Genomic DNA, 16,947 nt, shown 5'->3' on the forward strand with positions numbered 1-16,947 from the left:
TAAACTAACTAAGATCTAAAAATAGCAATTTTTTTGCAAGAGGCTTAAATAAGAAACCATATTTACATGAAATTAAAACATATTTAACTATTTATGTCTAAAATTTATAAATATATAAACAAATTCGTAATTTTTTTTTATATATAAATAAGAAATATTACAATAAAAAAAAGGTAAAACTAAGTTTTATGCATCTACATGATCTTAGTCCTACCGATAGACCGACGTTAATAATTCATATATAAATATACGTATTTTAATCAATAAATAATGTATGCATAGAAATGTTCGATAATGACATCAATAAACTTTATTATTCTTCTACTAAAAATATAATAATAATAATAATAATAATAATAATAATAATAATAATAAATAATAATAAAATTCTTTTATAAAGTACACATTAAAATTACATTCTCTAATTGTAACAAACGTCTCATCGATTAATACTATCTATTAAATAAATAAACAATAAAATATCTAAAATGGAAATGTCTAAAGTGCCTCAAGTTTAGGCGAAAAAATGAATCAAAACTATAATTTAATTTAATTTTATTATATACATAAGAATTTACAAATTAGAACGTGATGTTCTCACTCTCCTAAATTTCTTAAATGTTCAATTTTCTAACTGTGTATTTAGATACTACGTTGCAAGTCAGAAAAATATTTTTCCCTCAATTATTTTAAATCACTTTTTTTTAATCTCAATATATAAAACAAATTTCAATTGCTTTATAATTTTATTTAAATGGTCAATAATTAAAAATAACCTTAATTACAGTTTAAATCACAATCATAATATTTTTTTCTTCATATAAGTAGTATAAATATAGTTGTGTTAATTTAACTTATTTTTTTTTTGTTTGATATTTTTTAGTTTATATATGTGATATAGAGAAAGTTAAATTAAATAATTCTAACTTTTATTTTAAAAAAACTTAAAATAAAGATAGATCTTAAAATAAAAAAAGTGAAAAATAATAATTGAAATATCAATAATCTCTGATTCCGTATAAAACACACTATTCTTATTTCATGGTTTCGGTTACGTACACCTCCAAAGCAGTTAACTTTATTAATTGTCGTTTTTCGGGCTGGAGTGAGTCTGTAATCATCCCAAAAAATAAAAAATAAAAAATAAAAAATAAAATCTTAGAACTTGCAATAAATAAATAAATTTATAGTTGTATTTATAGTATTAGAAAAAAAAATTATATTTTTACACTCTTAAATTTAAAATAAATTTATTTCTAATCTCTCAAATTTAAAATTAAATTTTTAGTTATGTAATTTCAAACAAATTTATTTTAATCTTTATATTCAAATTTTTAAAAATCTATTAAGTATGATGATACAAAATATGTCTTTATTTTTTTTTTAGGTTCGTTCCTGGAGTATCTACCGCCGACAGCAGTGACTAATCTCCTTGCTACGTTGGAGGCACCTCAAAGGTGGGATAGCTAGTCCCAAGATTTAACGCGGCTGCATACAAAATATGTCTTTATAAATAAAAATATAATATTAAATTTAATTAGTATTGTATAATTATCTCAATTTCTTATTTTCAGATGTATTATTAGTGATTAGAAAGATTAAAATAAATTTTAAAAATTATAAAATTATAAAATAAAAAGATAATTTTAAATTTGAAAGAGAAAATAAATTTACTCAAAATTTGTTAGATTAAAAACGTATTTAAATAAAAAAATAATGGGAATTTGTTTTAGGATGACGTTACCGAATAGTAAGGCTATAAAACATATTTTTATGTTTGACCGTTGAATTGACCGGATACATCTCCCCCGATTTTCGCTCCTCAAATTCCCTGCCCCAAACCACTTAAAATTTCCACCATTCAAAAAAATAAAAATTATATATCAATTTTTGTCTATCACAACACAACTTTTTTATTTTTTATTTTTTTTATTTTTTTATTTTACATATAAGAATATTTTCTCAACATATTACAAAAGGAAAAACTATTTGACATCCGTGTTAAAAGTTTTCCATGTAAGTATAACGTTGTGTATGTGGTCAATACTAAAAAAACTCTCATTTCCCTTAAAAAATACAACCTAATTATATTTTGGCCTTTTTACTTTTATTTTATTTATTTAATTTTTCTGAATTTGACTTACTCACTATATTAATTATGTAATTTTAATCTACTTATTCACTATTAATATTTAATAAAGATATTAATCTGACACCGCAATAAAATATCATATGAACATAAATAAACGCAACAATAAATTAGAGTGTCACATAAATAATTTTGTAAAATACTAACTATTAAATTAACAGATCGATGAAAACCACATAATTAAAGTAACATTATCAAATTTAAAAATAAAAAAGGTTAAATTTATAAATTTAAGAAAATAAAGAACAAAATTTTCGATCAAGTCACTGAAAAGCAAAGGCCCCTAGTAAAAGAAAAAAAAAATAATATAAAGAGTTTTTGGTGCTTGAATTTGGGCACGGGACTTGACCCTCTTCTGGCTTTCTTTTTCTCTGATATATGCTCAAAACACAGAACGCACTTTTTTCACATAAAATAAAAAAGAAAACCAATTCCACCCACTATCACTAACCTATAGTCTCTGATTGATCTCGCTCTGCATAAACTTCCCATATTTTTTTAAGGTACTTTATTTACCACTGCCCCCTTTTTCTAGTTTCGTATATTCTTTCAAATTTGCCTTAGCCAATGTCCATTCCATTACATGTCACATTTATTTCCTGTCAATATCGCTTCAATTTCTATGGTGTCTGACCTATCTCACCCCAAGATATGTTGTGTACTTTATGCATATTATAATTTTATTTTCATACCCAAAATAAAGATGTGCTAATAATGGCAGCGGGGAGAACTTGCCTTTTATTAGGAATTTTGTAAGTGTCCAAGATATAATTGATGCCCAATTTTATACTTGTATGATTCTGCAACTTTATTTATTTATTTTTTCATTAATAAATTTTCAGATATGCAGAACATGGTCCTGAATTCTGATCCTTAATCAACCTTACATAATCAAAATTTGATTAGGGTTTATCTTCGTATTACAGGTTGAGCACAATAATGCGGGGAATTAATTCTATTTTTAATTGGGTCTTTGTCATTGAGGGTTTCTGGGTCACAGTAAGTAGATGTTAAGGTCTAGGTTTCGAAAACCTTGATGGGTCTGTGTTGTTTTGTATAAGCTTTAAGGTTGAAGCTTTTTCGTGTTGCTTTTGACGAAATTATTGCTGTTCCGGATTTTACGTCTCGTACTCTCGTGGGAACTTAGATCATTTGATTCCTAAAGAAAGTGTGGTTTTGGGGTTGGGGGGGATGAATTTACACACTGCGTGACAATTGTCAGATTTGATTTTAATGCAGTTGTCCATTTTTAATTAACAGAAATTCACCTATTTTAATGTTTATCACTGGTTGAATTTATTTGACCAAAAAAATTTACTCTAGCAAAACGATGTTTCATTTTAGACTTCAATGTTTAAAATTAGAATCAAATCATTTGTCCCCTTTGGCTGTAAACTTTCTTCTCCAACAATTAAAAATAAACATCTCTACAATAAAAAATAAAAAATAATAATAATAACCTGAAGAGACAATTCTTGTATTTAAAAGAAATATATTTTTAATGAGACGTCATTTTTCAACTAGAGGGACTAGCATGAAGATAAGTGATTTCCATTTGTTAAAATTTTCTTAAGCCTTACCCAAGAGTCATATATTTTTTTTTTAGTACATATCCAAGAGTCACAGTTCAAGTGCTTCTAAGTCTATTTTGGGAACTATTTCATACTCAGAGAATCTCACCCAGGTGGTTTTGCATGAATTCAATGAATTGTACCCTATCTTCTTCTCCATAAACCAGGTATTAGACCTCGATTGTAAATGTGTAATTATGAAAAAAAAAAAAACTCTACAATGGTGCTGTATATTTTGGGAATGCATCTATTGATTCAACATTGCATGGTAATAACATTCCATCATGAAGTTATGTGTGAATTATTATCGTTTCAGAAACTAAAAAAATTATAAAAATCAATGATGCCCCAATTATTATTGCCCTTCATCACTAAATGGTTTACTCTCGTCGGGGCAGTAAGAAAATATGTATTGTTCTGCTAGATTACACTGAATTCGTGGTTAGGTAATGCAATCTGAAGTGAATGGATTGTCCTATCTGCTGCTCTCTGCATGTGCAAGTCCCCACTTAATAGAGAGTCTGAGACCATAAACTGATGGGAAGGGGGAATTCTTTATAGACAGATTACTTAATTTATACGCTGTCAAATAATTTCACCTTTTTTTTTTATTATTATTTTTTTATTAAATTTTATACAATGGTATAACAGATATTATGTATTATTTTGCTTATTTTTCTCTTATGTATTTATTTTTCATAACTGTTTTGAACTTATTCATTCTCGTTTTATGAACTAATCGATTCTACTGTTTTATTGTATGCAGTCTATAAACAATTATTTTGATATATGAAGAAATAATTCTTAATTCATTGTACTTACTAGTTATGAAGCTCAAACACAAATTTGAAATGATCTGACATGTCATGGGATAGAATTAAATGTTTGATATAAAATGATGTAATTATTAACATCTAAAAAGCAAGAAATGCACCAAAGTTTATAGTGTCGCATTAAAATTTGAGGTATTTTGACATGGACACTGTTAAGATTTCATATGGGGCTGGGCATATGGTCAAACTAATCCTTATACAACTTTGTTAATCCTCTCACATTGAACCCACATTTGAGGTTAAGTTAGGATTGATCTGTTTTTAATATGATATTAGAGTCTATTCTTATAATGAGCTATCTGCAGATGCCGTGTTCTGCAAAACATTATGCTCTAGAGCTGAGTTTTGGAATATAGGGAATGCATCAAAATCTCATATTGGCTAGGAATCTGGCCAAAATACTCCGTGTAAGATTTGAATAATCCTCCTCCCTTGAGCTTGCTTTGGGGGTTTGAGTTAAGCCCAAATCATTTCTAATATGTTATCAATTGCAGATTGCAAAAAATGGTGGAAAGCCAATTATATGCTATATCATATAGTAGGTAGCGTATTGGGCAAATAGCGGAAGTTACATAGTGTTAGGAAACCATTTTAAGGTATGGAACATTGGGACTTGAGTCCCATATTGGAAGTATGGGATTCTAGTGTGAGGTTTATAAGACCATGGGTTCTCTAACTATAATAACTAACTTTTGTAGTGTGGTTCTCCCAAGATTCTTATCAATTGGGATCACAGCCTTCCATCATGTCTCCTATTTGCAAAGGAGCAGTGCAAGTTGTATGCCAAAGAAAACAAAATGCATAAAATTTGACATAATATTAACTAAAAAATTCAAATAGTTGGAGACTCGGGCAGAGATGACTAGAGGATGTAGGATACATGCTCTGCAAATATGACACCATAACGGCTACTATGGCCAGATGCAGTCATGATCGTGAATTCATGGAAAATTCTTAAGTGCAGCAGTGTTATATTACCACTATAGCGGCTATTTAACAACACCCAAAACTCATTTATTTTTCCAAATAGATTCTTATTGAACTTGTTAGGACTATAGTGGAGGGGAGTTAGTTAGAATATTATTTTGTTAGTGAGTAAGTGACATAAATAAATAGGAGGACTGAAGGTAAATAGGAGGACTGAAGGGGAGAGAAGGCATTCAAATCTTTTCATTTGTAAATTAAGCTTTGACTCTTTGTAAAAGGAGAAATCCTTTGTGTAGGTAAAACTCTTGTAGGAGAGTTATCTCTCCTATTTTGTGTTCATTCCATGCTATTCAATAAAATCTTTCCTTTCTTTCTCTTTACAATTCTTGGTTCCTTACAGAACCCTCCAAAAAGTGATTGCTTTATAGATTAAAATCAATTTGTTTTGAAAAGATTTATTTTAATAATTACAAAATCTTATGAGTTTGATATGTTTCTTTTTTGGGTTTGACTATTGCCATTAAAATTCGTATGCATGGCAGAGTAATTCTGAGAGTATATACCCTGTCATGGTTCACCATACATCATTTTGCTTTAATCCTGTAACTGAGAATAGTTAAAAATTATATTAGAATTCAGAATTATTACCTTGTGATATACATTTCTAGAGGTTATTTTCTGTTTTTGATGGTTAATCAGGAATACATAAATCTAAGGGTCTTATGTTTCTATCTAAATTCAAATAACCTTGCCACTTCATTTTAGGATCTGGTACCTGAATGACCTTGATAAAACTACTTAGTTTTGAGGGTGATACTATTAATACAGAATTAGAGAACTGAATATTCAGTTTAATTTTCATTTAATATTTGTACTTTAATTCTTTGAAGCTGTCGAACCTTTTAATGAAATGGGTTCCTTGAATATTGCCAAGTCATAAAGCCAGTAATTTAAGAAGGGAACTTGAATATGGTAATTTATATTTCTGGTGTAATCAAGTTCATGTTCTGCCATATTTTTTGGGAAATCGTTGAAATCCTAAATAGATTTTCACAAGTTCATAGCGGAGTTTGCTCCTAGTCAGGGAACATATATGGTGTTTTTCCTAGTTCTACTATATATCGCCTCTGAATATTAAATATTTTGCTCCCTTTTTCTTTTAATTTGAATATGATATACTCATGCCATTTAGTTTCTATATATTTTATTTCTGTTTGATTTTCAGCCTCTTTTTATCAATTACTATGTCTAACACTACATTATTATTCTTTTTGGAATGACCTTTGACAAAACAGTGGTTAGATGGGAGTCAACAATCATAGGAAGCATATTGTATGGTATTGCCAATTTTAAAATAGTATCATGGAAGTACTTCCTTGTTCTGGTGTTCAGTATGCTGGGGGATCTGATTGCTCACAGCCATGTTCAGGAACAACTTTTGTAAACCAGGGTGAACCTAATTTCCCTGAAAGTACTGATCAGGCTAAATTGGAGGATGATCGATTGAATGATTCATTAAAATTGGAAGGGGCTCAGATAGAAGGACAAGATCAAATGCAACAGACAGTTTGTGAACTCTTGACTAATATAGATTGTCAATGTGGTGGAGCTTCATGTTGTGACTGTCAAGTGGAGGGCCAGAAGGAATTCTATAGTTTTCATGATGTTGAAGATGATGAAATAAATGAACCCTGCTTAGCCTTTGAAAACTCTGTCTCTATTGTTGATACAATTGAAAGTGAATTACCAAATGATATTAGTGAAGTAGAGTTGTTATTTTCTGAACCCACTTGGCTGAAGGGGGATGCGCCTGTGGCATTGTGGGTCAAGGTGTGTATGCAAAGTTTGGTTATTTACTGTCTGTTGAGAGCCTTTTCTGATGGTTGTTCGTTATTCTTCCTACAATTAAGAGTATTTATTATTCACAAGTCTTGTGTAGCTAATGTTGTTGTATTTTTAGTTTAAAAGCACTCATATCACTTTACTAATATTGTAACAAGGATTAGAAAATCTTTATCTTACATATTCAATTGAGCACCTGGTTGGGGGGGGGGGGGGGGAATCAGAATGCAATGTTGCCTAATTTGTATTCTTTTTTACTTCTCTGTCTTTTTTAGTGGAGAGGGAACTGGCAGGCTGGTATTAAATGTGCAAGGGCTGACTGGCCATTATCAACTTTAAAAGCAAAACCAACTCATGGCCGGAAGAAATATTATGTCATATTTTTTCCTCACACAAGGAACTATTCTTGGGCTGATATGCTGCTTGTTCGTTCAATTTATGAGTTTCCCCAGCCTATTGCATACAAAACTCACGAAGCAGGACTGAAAATGGTAAAAGACTTGACTGTTGCAAGACGGTTTATAATGCAAAAGCTAGCCATTGGTGTAATTAGCATTGTTGATCAGCTTCATCCTAATGTAAGTGATGGTGGTTCTATTTCTTCTTCACTCTGTTTTCTTGTAATCTCTACCATTTTTTATTGTATTTTTTACTTTTGATATTTTTGATTCTCATAGGCCTTGCTAGAAACTGCTCGTGATGTGATGGTTTGGAAGGAATTGGCTATGGAGACTTCTCGTTGTAACAGTTATTCAGATTTTGGAAGAATGCTTCTAAAGCTACAAAATGTAAATTACAATTTCTGATAATAGTTTATGGAGTATAGAGCTTACATTTTTTCAGTATTTTAAGATTGTTTTATTTTAAAATGTCTGAACTTGTTTTAGTTATGCTCTCTATTGGGTAATGGGTTAATACACACTAAAATATAGTCATTGTGAATGTGAAGCTTCTACTTGCATAACAAAGTAGTGTGATTTATTTACAATAAGTTTTGCCTTTATTATATATTTTCAAGTCAAATAAAATTGTAAAGATACTTGATAACAATGCAGCTTTGGAACCTTATGTTTGAAAAAAAAAAATTCTACAAACAATTCAGCTTTGGAATTTGCTTCACAGGTTAGATTTTGGTAAATGTTTGTGAATAAGTTGCAAATGAAACCTTGATGATCATTTTTTGCTCTTCTCTAACATGTCTTTTAGGGATAACGCATACCTTGGTTACTATTGTAATGTTGTTCATTGGCCCTGAAGTTTTTTATGCTACATGGCTTTTGGGTTTCCTGTCCTCATTTTTTTCTTCTGGTTACTAATATTCTCCTACTTTTAAATTATATGGTTTCTTTTCTTGTTTCTTCAAGCCTCACTACTAGTATTTATTGTTCTTGTTTGGGCTTAGGCATTAACATGCTGCCAGGGGTTCCGTTTTCTTCCACTCGTTTGGGTGATGCGTCTCCTGGGTCCACAAGCATACTTAATATCACGTCTTAAAACTAATGGTGAATTCATATCTACTTTGCATGTAATATCATGTATTTCAGGATAGCACTGTAAAATAAGGACCATTTTAGTTTTCACTTATACATATTTTTATTCTTATTTTAAATATAGTTGGCCTGATTTCTTATCAAGGGGAGATATAAGAGACTGGCTTGGCATCTCTTTAATATTGCATATCATCAATTCAATTGATTTTGCATCTGTCACTCGGCTGAGCACATATTGCCGGTACATGGCAACTCGTTAATTTGATTGAATTCAATTTCCAGCACTCCTGTGAGGTTGTACGCTGATGTCTAATGTAAATTACTTGCATAATATGTGCTATTTATGTCATTCGGGCTATAATGTAGTTTTAAAATTCATAGATCCTAGTATTTTCAGTTCTCATTAGATAAATTCAAGTATCATGGTTTCGGTTAATATTTCTTGGCAACCTTCGTTTTTGGTGACTTAAGTAGCATAAGCCCTTTTTCATTACAGAGCATAGTAAAGCACTACACAAATGCTGATTGGATGCAACATTCATCTTACTCTTGGGCTGCACGATGCCAGAATGCAAATAGTGCCGAATCTATAGAGCTACTGAAGGAGGTACTTTATAATTTTGGTGACCAATTCATGTATCCAGAAAATAGGACTTTGTCTATTCATGTTTGAATGATCATCAAGGCAACTTTCATTTTTTTTTAATACTCATAAATGGACGAGAAACATAAAAATAGGACACTAAAATGCTTAAAATTCACATGCATAGCTAAAGGTTGTCTGACGCTACTATTTTGTATGCCCTGGCTCCATTTCTTTCCTGAAGTGTATTTTGATGAAAGGACATTCAAGGATAATAAAGACTTAAGTTATTAGGTGAAGGCTCAAGTTTGATTTTTTATATTTAACATAACCTCTCATCGTGCATGCATCCATTAGGCTTGAAGTGTGAATACACATGCTTAATCTACCTAGTGCTGAAAACTCAGCTTTATTTAAGAGAATGGAGATGGAGAGGATTGAACTTCTGCAGGAAAATAATTTATCTCATTCTCATCAAATATATATATATTCAAATTTATCTCATCAAAGTGATTCAAATAATTTAAAATATCAAATATCTCATCAATAAATATTATATAACTTTTCAAATATATACTATTAGTTTTTTTTGCCCAACTTGATAATTTATTTATTTATTCAAATAGATACTGAAAATTATCTTCTATTAAATATATTTTTCATAAATAAGTTATGTGATAATTTTACAAATATATGAGAAATAAAAATGTAAGCACAAGTTGTATCATAAATTTATAAATAAAAATAAATACATATAAATAAATTCAATTTGGATTAGATTAGGTTGGTTTTTAAAATCAAATCCAAAATCTGATTCAATTCAATAAAAAAAATTGGTTTTTCCAATTTACATTTTTTTTTGGTTTTTCAATTTTTTTAATCAGTTTATGAACACCACCGCTCACCAAAATGTGTCAAAGATAAAGAACATTCATTATTATTATTTATGATCTTACATAATTCCTATTATTTTAAGATAATGTGTAGTCTCTAGAAGTTTATCTGATAGGTTACTGAAAACCAAAATCCGATATGCATTCAATTTCCTATTTTGATTTACTGAGGCTATCTTCTTCCATCTAGGGATATCAGTATAATATAATTAACACTTCTAATGCCATTTTTTTAATGCAATATTTTTAGGAACATTTGTTAATGCATTTTAAACTTTAATAGTAGAGAATGTGGGTAATGTGGTGCTTCCTTTCTGATGCAGGGACTGAAATCATGTCAAATTTCTAAAGCCTGCTGAAATAAATACATAGCTTTGTTTTAAACAATAATCACAAAAACTTTTGCTTTGCTCAATATATTTGGTTGGTTTATTCCTTATTCTCTTGTTCAGGAATTGTTTGATTCTATTTTATGGAAGGATGTCAACACTCTCTGGGATACACCGGTGCAATCAACATTAGGTTGTGAATGGAAAACCTGGAAGCATGATGTGATGAAATGGTTTTCGACATCACCTTCCTTTTCTAGCAGTGAGGATATGCAGCAATTGACATTTGATGGGTTGTACCAAGTAAGCCTTCAGGTTGGTAGAAAAAGGCCCAAACTTGAAGTTCGTCGGGCAGAGACACATTCTTCACTGGTGGAAACCAACTGTTCAGATCACCCAATTACTCTTGAAACTGACCCAGGTTTCTATAGAAATAAGGACATTTCGAGTACAGTATCAGTTGAGACTTCTACACACAAATATGTTAGGGAGGTACCTGTGGCAACTGATTTACCTAGTAATTTGACCAATAAATGGAAAGAAATTGTAGTTGATGCTGCTGATTCCAATATGTTGCATTGCAGTGGAATGGAATCAACACATATGAATGAAATGGTTGGTAAAAAAATTGTAGAACCTGATACTAAGAATCGACAATGTGTAGCTTATATTGAAGCCAAGGGAAGACAGTGTGTGAGATGGGCAAATGATGGTGAGGTATACTGCTGTGCGCATTTGTCATCTCGTCTTTCGGGCAGCTCAGTAAAAGCTGAAAAACCTGTTTCAGTTGATACTCCAATGTGTGGAGGTACAACTGTTCATCATACTAAATGTAAGCATCATGCCCTTCCTGGCTCTTCATTCTGTAAGAAACACCGTCCCCGTGCTGAAACAGATGAGACCTCAAATTTAACCAATAGTATGCTGAAGAGAAAACTTGAAGAAAAACAAATTGGTTCAGAAGTCTTGATCAGCAAAGACATGGTATTGATAAATGCTGAAAGTTCATTTCAAGTAGAACCGGTGCCAGCCATTGATGGTGATTCCTTCGTTGAAAGAAGCAACTTAGATGAGAGGCCCATCCTTTCTGGAAATGATCAGATTGCAATGGAGGCACTTCGCTGTATAGGCTCTCCTCCTTATGATAACAAGGACCCTTGTTTGGAGGCACCAAACCGATATTTCTTATATTGTGAAAAACACCTTCCAAGCTGGCTTAGACGTGCAAGAAATGGAAAGAGTAGGATAATATCAAAAGAAGTGTTCACAAAACTTTTAAGGGACTGCTGCTCATGGAAGCAAAAGGTGCACCTGCATAAAGCATGTGAGCTTTTTTACAGGCTATTGAAAAGCATTCTGTCACAAAAAAGCCCAGTTTCTAAGGAAGTTCAGTTCCTGCAGGCTCTAACTGAAGCCTCAAAAGATACTAGTGTTGGAGAATTCTTTACAAAGTTGGTTCGTAGTGAAAAGCAGAGAATCAAATTGATTTGGGAATTTGACGATGAAATAAATGTATCCTCACTTGTGGAAGGACCACCTCTCATTCCATCCACAGATAATGACAGCTATGATAATGAAAATGCCATTAAGTGTAAGATTTGCTATGCAAAATTTCTTGATGACCAAACTCTTGGCAACCATTGGATGGACAACCATAAGAAGGAAGCACAGTGGCTGTTCAGAGGTTATGCGTGTGCCATTTGTCTGGATTCTTTTACAAACAAGAAACTATTGGAAATCCATGTTCAGGAGAGACACCATGTGCAGTTTGTTGAACAGTGCTTGCTTCTCCAATGTATTCCCTGTGGTAGTCATTTTGGAAATATGGAGCAGTTGTGGCTGCATGTTCTATCAGTTCACCCTGCAGAATTCAAGCCATCTAAAGCTCCTGAGCAGCAAACTTTGCCTACTTGTGAGGACTCTCCAGAAAAAATTGAGCAGGGAAATTCAGCTTCTGTGGAGAATAATTCTGACAATCTAGGTGGTTTGCGGAGGTTTGTTTGTCGGTTTTGTGGGTTAAAATTTAATTTACTACCTGACCTGGGTCGCCATCATCAAGCTTCTCATATGGGGCGCAAACTAGTTAGCAGCTGCTCTACAAAAAGGGGAGTTCGTCATTATACACATAGATTAAAATCTGGCAGACTTAGCCGACCTAGATTTAAAAATGGTTATGCAGCAGCAGCAGTTAAGATCAGGAATAGAGCTAATGCTAATTTAAAGAGAAACATTCAGGAAACAAAATCACTTGACATGGTGGAAACAACCATAAAAGATCATGTAACTGAGACAGCAAATGTTGGGAAGTTGGCAGAATATCAATGCTCGGCAGTTGCAAAGATTTTATTTTCCGAGATTCAGAAGACTAAACCCCGGCCTAACAATCTTGATATCTTATCCATTGGTCGTTCTGCATGCTGCAAAGTCAGTCTTAAAGCCTCACTAGAGGAGAAATATGGAATTTTGCCTGAAAGGCTCTATTTGAAGGCAGCAAAACTTTGCAGCGACAATAACATTCTGGTGAATTGGCACCAGGATGGGTTCATTTGTCCTAGGGGTTGTAAGGTTTTGAAAGACCAAAGGCATCTCTCTCCCTTAGCATCTCTTTCTAATGGTTTCCTAAAGCCGAATTCTGTAATTTTATCAGATCCTGCTAGTGACGAGTTGGAGGTGGATGAGTTTCACTACATCATTGATTCATACCATTTAAAAGTAGGATCCTTAGAAAAGGCCACAGTCTTGTGTGAGGACATAAGCTTTGGGAAGGAACCAATTCCTGTGATTTGTGTTGTCGATCAAGATATTATAAACTCTCTTAGGCATGGGTCCAATGAGGAAGACATAAATCTCTCTATGCCATGGGAGAGCTTTACCTATGTTACGAAGCCAATGCTTGATCAATCACTTGGTCTTGATTCTGAGGTAGTTAACCGTGACTTAGTTTATCCTTTGCTCAAATCCTAATCACATAAGAGTGAACTACTTTTATAATAAATGCATGTTATGTCGCATACTTATTTGTCATATGATAGCTCATCAATACTCATGTTTGTTTAAGGATCTAAAATGAACCAAGTTCTATGCTCAAGGATCCACACAAGTGTTGCACTTTTATGTTATATTTGTTTGTGAAACTGAAGCTAGAAATCAGTTTTGTAGAGCACACTGTACTTCTAATTGGTTCTCAATAATCTTAAACCTATTTATTTATTAGCAGAGTCTGCAACTGAGATGTGCTTGCTCATTTTCTGCCTGCTATCCTGAAACATGTGATCACGTCTACCTTTTTGACAATGACTATGATGATGCAAAAGACATATTTGGGAAACCAATGCGTGGAAGGTTCCCATATGACGAGAATGGTCGAATGATATTGGAGGTAAAATATTTGTATTAATTATTAGCTGCCATTATATATAAAATCTGTTATAAATATGTTAGGCATTGTTTGGCAACATATCTAGGTTATCCTTAAATCCCATGTACAATATACCTTCGACCTTCGTTCTTATTTCTGGATTTCTATATTTTGGTGTTATGTCCCTTTTGTGTTAGGAGTACGACTGTTTTGTGCAAACTGACTTAACACTCTTATCACCACCATGGGCATGCAGGAATCTGTTTTAGAATTAATTATATAGGATATACAGAAGATATTTCCCTTTTCTATTTCTATATTACTAATCTATAAATATTTTTTTTTTGTCTTATGCTGGGAATTTCTCTGCAAAACTATAGGAAGGTTACCTTGTGTATGAATGTAACCAGATGTGCAAATGCTATAAAACCTGTCCAAACAGAATATTGCAGAATGGAATACGAGTTAAATTGGAAGTCTTTAAAACAGAGAAGAAGGTGCTACTATTCTTCTTTTCATAAATTGCAAGTGACTTTTAAGGCCAGTTACATTGACTTCTATTATTTTATTCAAAGGGATGGGCAGTAAGGGCTGGTGAGGCTATCCTTCGTGGCACATTTGTGTGCGAGTACGTTGGAGAGGTTTTAGATAGGCAAGAGGCACACAACCGGCGCAAAAGGTTTACATTTCTTCATGATGTAGTTTCTTTTAGTTAAATGATGTTTCTTCTCTTTTAGTGACTCCGTCTATGTCAATACCAGATACGGCAATGAACACTGCAGTTATTTCTATGACATTGATGATCATGTGAATGATATGAGCAGATTGATTGAAGGACAGGCTCATTATGTCATTGATTCTTCTAAATTTGGAAATGTCTCGAGGTTCATCAATAACAGGTGAGCATAGCTTTAATGTAGGGCAGTATTTGTTATTTGATACAACAAAAATAAGATTATGCAATTTGTTCAATTTTTGTTTTTTGAAATGATAAAGATTTTACTTTTTTTTTTTCCTTCGAGCATTAATGGTTTTATTGAAGCTCAAGATTTTATCACTAGCAAATTTATATTCTATAGTGGTTTTTACTTCCTAATGCGGTTGGTTTTCTCTTAAAATTTGTCGTTATTGCAGCTGCTCGCCTAATCTTGTGTGTTATCAAGTTCTTGTGGAGAGCATGGATTGTGAGCGTGCACATATTGGTCTCTATGCAAATCGAGATGTAAGAACCCTTCTCTTTATGACTTTTCCTTGAGAGTGGCCCAATATTATGTTTCATGGGAGTATGCTCGGACAAACACTTTTCTTGATTTGGTGTGGGATGAGGTGAGTCAAACCAAATGAGATGTGGCTATAGGTAATCCCTAAAAGGTATGTTTGGGAGTTAGGTTTTAGAGGAAAAGGGAATGGAGGGCAATTTTTTCATTTCTAATAAATATTATTCAATTTGATAATTTTGTTTAAAATAAAAGAAATGATAGATTTGCATAAACTTTATGTGTTGATCTTTTATATATTTTTATAAACATTATATAACTCTCTTAATTTAAATATAAAATATTTGTTCTCCTCTTTTCCCCTCCAAAAACACAAATACTAAACATACTGAAAAAAAGTCTTCCACCATGTTTCCCAAATGTAAACAAGTAGCATGGATGGTGCTGACATTGCACTGTTCGCCCAAGACTAGTCAAAGGGCTAGTGCACAATCAGCCCATGTGGGTTTCAAGGCTGCTGACCATGGTACGATGCTAAGATCCAGTTACATTATGCAAGAATTGAGTACCACATTGGAAGTTTAAGATTTTAGTGTAGGATTTACAAGGCCTTGTACTATCCAACTATAACAGCTAGTTTTTGTAGCGTGGTTCTCCCAAAGTTCGTATCAATATACCCTATAAAGTGCTGAAAGTTATAACTGTTGCCCTCATTAGTAATGAAAGGGAAAAGAAGAATGTTTTGAATTTATGGATTAGATAATGGACATCACTTACTTGATAAGAATGAAAATTCCTCTGATGTTACAAATTCTGCATGATTGCCACTAATTGACATCGCTGTTTTGTCTAGCATTTTATACTACATGGATTAGATTTCACTTTGTCTCTTGTTAACAGATTGCTTTGGGTGAAGAATTGACATATAATTATCATTATGAGTTTCTGCCTGGAGAGGGATCTCCTTGCCTTTGTGGTTCTGCGAAGTGCCGGGGACGCCTGTACTAGAACGACAACAACATCCATTTAGTTTTTTCCAGATAGCCCAATTTGGGTAGTTAAATGATTCACTCAACATTTCAACATTACAATGTGGAAATCATGCCTGCCTAGCTTTGAAGGGTTACAATACTCTTGACGTCTCTTAACATACGAGACAAGTTAAGGCATCTATATGAAGCCAGGTATTAATTTACAGCTGTCTATACCAAACATGGTCGTATTCAAGTGATTAGGATTCTTTGCTGTGTAAAATTTCTCTCTCTCTATCTCTCTCTCTCTCAGTTTTGTAGCTTTGTTCACTTTTGTTTTCTTTTCTCTTTATTCTCTAATTTTCTCCTCGCCTCACCAAATGAAATCCAAAAGCAAGGAAGAGACATGTCTGAAGTTAATGCTGTCTGGATTAACTTTCGCTTTGTGTCAATATCATTGATAGTGTTGCAGAAATGTAAATAAGTCTAAGGGTTTAACTTACCTCCCTTTCTTTTGTCCGCTAAATTACTTATTTATAAAATTTTCTTGCTCGTAATTCTGTCAATCAAAAGATGAGCACCGAGTACGGTTAAGTGATCCTTTTCATTTATGAGTTTTTATTTATTTTTTGTTTTGGTTAAACTAACTGCATTACAGTTACAGAGAAAAACTAGTTGAAACTTTGAACACAATCTAAGGGTGAAAAGCATACGATGAATCTTCATGTTACAAGTTTCAGGTAATCTTGGTTCAGTGTTGAAAACTTAAATATGCTTTAAGTTG

The 16,947-nt window shown here is 32.4% G+C and overlaps 1 protein-coding gene across 4 annotated transcripts; it reads left to right on the forward strand.

Annotated features, from left to right (window-relative positions):
• Positions 1-2,493: 2,493 nt before the first annotated feature.
• LOC109816176 (histone-lysine N-methyltransferase SUVR5) lies at positions 2,494-16,720 on the forward strand. 4 transcript variants are annotated; one of them, XM_020381069.3, is made up of 12 exons: positions 2,494-2,652; positions 6,776-7,310; positions 7,598-7,900; positions 8,000-8,110; positions 9,309-9,419; positions 10,741-13,539; positions 13,832-13,996; positions 14,356-14,472; positions 14,551-14,654; positions 14,737-14,874; positions 15,110-15,197; positions 16,093-16,720. In XM_020381069.3, exons 2-12 carry the CDS (start codon positions 6,843-6,845, stop codon positions 16,198-16,200), a joined length of 4,512 nt encoding a protein of 1,503 aa, XP_020236658.1. In that variant the 5' UTR covers positions 2,494-2,652; positions 6,776-6,842; the 3' UTR covers positions 16,201-16,720. The 4 variants fall into 4 exon arrangements, with proteins under 4 accessions (XP_020236658.1, XP_020236662.1, XP_020236659.1 ...); XM_020381073.3 differs by having other exon boundaries at positions 13,835-13,996; XM_020381070.3 differs by lacking the exon at positions 2,494-2,652 and adding an exon at positions 2,687-2,901.
• The last annotated feature ends 227 nt before the right edge of the window (positions 16,721-16,947 follow it).

Source organism: Cajanus cajan, chromosome 2, assembly GCF_000230855.2.
Source record: "Cajanus cajan strain Asha chromosome 2, NIPB_CcT2T_4, whole genome shotgun sequence".
Classification (NCBI taxonomy): domain Eukaryota; kingdom Viridiplantae; phylum Streptophyta; class Magnoliopsida; order Fabales; family Fabaceae; genus Cajanus; species Cajanus cajan.

What these genes read in the sequence shown, in the direction of transcription:
- LOC109816176 (XM_020381069.3), top strand. Translation starts at nt 6,843, where the DNA reads ATGGAAGTACTTCCTTGTTCTGGTGTTCAGTATGCTGGGGGATCTGAT. An exon ending in TTGATCAGCTTCATCCTAAT is followed by an intron (nt 7,901 to 7,999) that starts GTAAGTGATGGT and finishes TGATTCTCATAG; the next exon opens with GCCTTGCTAGAAACTGCTCG. An exon ending in ATGGTCGAATGATATTGGAG is followed by an intron (nt 13,997 to 14,355) that starts GTAAAATATTTG and finishes GCAAAACTATAG; the next exon opens with GAAGGTTACCTTGTGTATGA.